This window comes from Lachnellula hyalina (genome assembly GCF_007821495.1).
Source record: "Lachnellula hyalina strain CBS 185.66 chromosome Unknown contig00030, whole genome shotgun sequence".
NCBI classification, from domain to species: domain Eukaryota; kingdom Fungi; phylum Ascomycota; class Leotiomycetes; order Helotiales; family Lachnaceae; genus Lachnellula; species Lachnellula hyalina.
This window is the reverse complement of record NW_022157144.1, coordinates 77960-82465: the sequence shown is the minus strand read 5'-3', so window position 1 is coordinate 82465 and position 4506 is coordinate 77960. Positions and strand designations below refer to the sequence as shown.

The following is a 4506-nucleotide window of genomic DNA, read 5'->3' as shown; positions in this document are numbered from 1 at the left end:
AGTTGAGGATATTTCAGATGACTTCTCGTAGTGCTTGGTCAGGCCGTGTTTTCGAGTATAAAAAAGAAGTTTCTAGCAATTTCCAGTTTGATATTGGCCTATAGTTGGACTCGGGTTCAAGCGAACCAAGGCCAAAGCTGGAATCTATGAATTGGCGATCTTGTCTCGTGAATCTTTAGTTACTTTCTTTCGAATTTTGAGTTTGAATTTTGGCATGCGATATTACGGGTTTGTTTTGGTTTGTACAAGCTTGTATGAATCGGTGCACTTCAGACAGGTCTCTACAAGAATGTGCCTGTGGAAATACAGTGTGCTCCTCAAGCAGCAAGCATCAAGCCGGCATAAAGATGTCACGATGTGGAACCCACAGGTAAACGTAGGTGGGTAGCACCCTCCACTCAATGATGGATAGACAAGTTCATGTCCAACTCGAGTCAAATTCGTCTCGAACACGACTTCAACAAATGCCGAGTTTTGTCAGTCGTGGAAAGCATGGCCTTCTAATTGGGGTTTAGTTCAAGGGGGTGTGGTGCAGTTTCCCGTCACAACTATCACTTTTTGTAGACTTCAGCGTCTTGTAATCGCTCTTTAGAGGCAATAATATCTCGTACAAAACGTCATATGGATCTCATCGATTCATAGAACTTGCAACTGTCAACTTTTGCCTCAAACACGAATTTGTCTATCCCGATTCTCAAGCCCGTTATGTACCGCATATCTGTAACACGAAGTACAATAGGTCATAAGCCACCATCTACGGCTACGTGCGCCACGGAGCATTCATGTACGACGTATTTCATATAAAAATCTGACAGCATGGTATTACTTAATTGGCAGGTTTATCTTACCCATGCTTCTTTCTTGCTCGAGGCAGCTGAGAGAAATGCTCACGTTGCATCGGAATTAGAAATAGAATCAGACTGTGGGGCTCCCCTGTCCGTAGTACGGAACGGAGCTACTGTACGACAGATGCGCCGAAACCGAAAAGCTAAAACCTGAAGACTGAAAACTTTGAATAAAGACTAGATGTTTTCGGTTTTTTGGTTTTGGCGCATATAGTGTAACTCCGTTCCGTACCTGTCACCTTTGCTTTGCCACTTCGGGCTTTGACAGGAACGGAGTATGAAGTTACACGATATGGATAAGCCTAGAATTCCTATTTGTTCATTAATGGTGCATGCAAGAGGTGAGTTTTCGAAGCTGAAAGGAGTTACATTCCATTAGCTCACCGACTCAATACTACAGTGATTGAGTAATTTGCTAATCCCGGGCCCCTGTTATTATTTTACCGCCAGCGTACCTTTAGTACTATAGAGGTTTTAAGGTATTACGATTTATTTCTCTCTTATTACAAGAAGAAACTCGTTGTGGAAATTCTAGTACGAGAGGCTCCAGATAGCTGAAAAGAGACACTATAGGAAATTTACAGTCAATAATGTGGATGGGAATACGAGTACGATAGAAAGTCCATTGAAATTCGTTAGCCCTTCTTAATAGTGCCATTTCTAAAGTCGAAGTCTAGCAGGAAAGGCGAGCTGAGAAACTTAAGACCATGCACTTTGCAGAAAATAACAGCCTGAAGATAAGTTAGCCTAGTGTAAGTGATGTGGAAGTAAAGACTAACAGTATTCATTCTGGGCATCTGTCCAAGTTTTACGAACTTCAAACCCGGCATTCTCTGCAATAACTCGCATCTGCGCCTGACTCCACTTCCCACTCAAAAAGTAATGTATCTCCTCACCCTTCTTGACAGTCACGTGCAACTGATGAACGTCCACCTCGACGTCCTGTTTTGCCACGTAGCTAAAAAGAAGCTCGTTCTCCTTCTGCTCGTACTTCATGATACATTTCCAGTGGTTTGCCTCGAATATATTTTCACCCATCAACCGGTTGGCATGATGCAAGCCGTGATAGAGGAACGTGCGCGCGCTGCTTACATCTGGGTCATATGCCTTGACCAACCTATCTTCAGCAGTGCAGCAATCCGCAGTGACCAAAAAACTGCAATCAATAGATATCTTGCAACACGCTTCGCGGAACCGACTCATTAGGGCACTCGCCTCGGTTTTGCTGAGATTCGCAATACTATTTCCAACCCAGAGGAATGTGACAGTGGATACAGGTAGATTAGCAGATGTGGTCAGCCATTCCACGCAGTCCTCATATGTACCAATGAAGCCCGAGATACTGATTTTGCCGCAACTTTTGAATCGCTCACTCATTGCACCTAAGTTCTGGCGTAGCGCTTCTTCTGAAACATCCAGGGCAAAGTAGGACACTTCGTGCCCCTCCTTTTCCAGGTTCTCTAGGATCGATACGGTCTTGGTAAGGCTTCTACGATGGTCTGAGCATCTCGCAACCAAAAACCCAGGAATTTGAAAACTGAAAATCTTACCCGCAGCCTAGTTCAATCAGAACCAGTCTCTTTGGCAGCTTGCGTACGATATCGAGGCCCTGAGTTCTGAGGATCTCCATCTCCCGTTGACTGGGATAGTAGTCGGGGCTTTTGGCCCAGCTGTAGAAGTTCTCCAAGCCTTCGTCGTCCCAGAGGAGTAGCGAAGGCATTGTTCTTATTACCCCGCGGCCAGTAAGTCCGGAGATGATTTCTGATTTTAGATCTAAGAGTGAAGATTTTCGAATATCGAGGAGCTGTACTATGCCATTGGTGAGAAACATCTTAAAAATCTGACGATGATCAATCAAAGTGTGATATTGCTTGACGAAAAACTTTTATGCTTGAATGGAATCCGCCTCGAGTATTCGTTGTAGTAGCTAATACTGGTATACTTATGTGAGCCGTGGGCTCCAATCAGCTCTAAATCTTCCGGCGGGGGGTATTCTTGCCATACAACTGACGTATGTAGCAATAATATTTAAGTAATAATAGGTTGTCAGAAAGTCGGGTTGTTTAATTGTGTTCTTTCGGTCTTCGTGGGAGGAGTAGATCGTGTGCCTCTGTCCCACCCTCTTCCGAGAGCACTACATCCCGAAGTACAACATCTAGAAAAGCATAACAGATTAGAAAGATTCATGCATGCAGATTATGGTGGGGATTATGCACGGACTTCTCGTTCCTTGCGATGTAACATTGAAAAGAGGGGTAGAAAAAAACGAAACTAGTTCTCTGAGAGTGAGCTAGAGAATCACAATTACACGTTGCTCTAGGAGGTCATGTGTAAATTAATCTACTGTGTAAAGTAATCTACCTGATTTATGATAAGTATCCGAGGGCGAATAATTGAGATTGACTGGTTACTTAGCATCTTTCAAGATGCCAGATGGTAATTTGACCAGTCTTGTTGACCACAAGATTCTCGACATTCGACAAGATATAGATTATCTTCGCCTTCCTGAACAAATTATCAACGGTCTTTCCTCTAAACCCCCATTCCTACCCTCATTCCTGCTGTGGAACGACAAAGGATTGGAGCTTTTCGACCGCTTCTCCCAAACATCTTCCTACTATCTATTTCACAGCGAAATCGAGATTCTCAATCGATATGCGTCAGAGATTTCTGCCAATGTCCCTCACGGTGGTGCTTTAATTGAGTTGGGGTGCGGGTAAGTGAGGTGCATTGTTTCTTCAAATTGTTCCTGCCTGCCTCGCTTTGCGGGTAGTAGTAAGACTGCGTATAGAAGATGAAAACTGAATGACTAAAGGGCTATTCGAAAGACCAAAACTATCATGTCAGTCTTTAAACTGCAGCAGAAACCCATCCATTATTACGCCCTAGACGTGTCCCTCCAAAGCTTGACGAACAGTATCAATGAATTGACAGAAACAATGCATGGATCTGAACTCCTCACCATCACTGGACTCTTGGGAACTTACGAGGATTGCGTCTCATGGCTTAGCAAACCCGAAAATCTGGATAGCTTGTCTTCTGTCACATTTTTGTGGATGGGCAATAGCATCGCCAACTTCTATCAGCGCTCAGAAGCTAGCGCCTTCCTCGCCCGCTTCAAGAGCGCTTGCCAATTCTCCAACATCGACTGCAACTTCATCCTCTCAACGGACATCTGTCATGAAGAAGCCAAAATTCATCAAGCATACAACCTCAACAGTCCTGAATTTGTGGAATACCTTCTCAACGCCTTATCACAGGCGAATGCGGCTCTAGGACAGGACGTGTTCCGGCTTGAGGATTGGAAATGCGAGTCGCAGTTTGATAAACAAGACCGTAACTTGCACGTGTACTACGCGGCTCGGTCCGACGTTCAGGTGACTCCAGCAAAGGGTCTTTCCATTGCATTCGATAAGGGCACAAGGGTTCGCATCGAGACGAGTGGGAAATGGAACGCGGATCTGATGGGCGAAATGTGCAAAACTGCGGGATTCCGTATTCGCCAGCAATGGACAGATGCTTCCGGAGTATATTGCATTTATTTCATAACCTCTAAGGGGAGATAGAATGAAAAAATACAAGATATGCATGTTATACAATATCTATAAATTCCAATAAACTCTCGCTATAGTAGCTCTAGATCTTGTGTTCAATAAGCTGC

At 44.2% G+C, this 4506-nt stretch overlaps 1 protein-coding gene across 1 annotated transcript; it reads right to left on the bottom strand.

Moving 5' to 3' along the window:
• Positions 1–1619: 1619 nt before the first annotated feature.
• dtpB (N-methyltransferase) lies at positions 1620–2676 on the bottom strand (the record flags this gene model as incomplete). Its single annotated transcript, XM_031148416.1, has 2 exons — positions 1620–2334; positions 2396–2676. 2 exons carry the CDS (start codon positions 2674–2676, stop codon positions 1620–1622), a joined length of 996 nt encoding a protein of 331 aa, XP_031007295.1.
• Positions 2677–4506: the final 1830 nt, after the last annotated feature.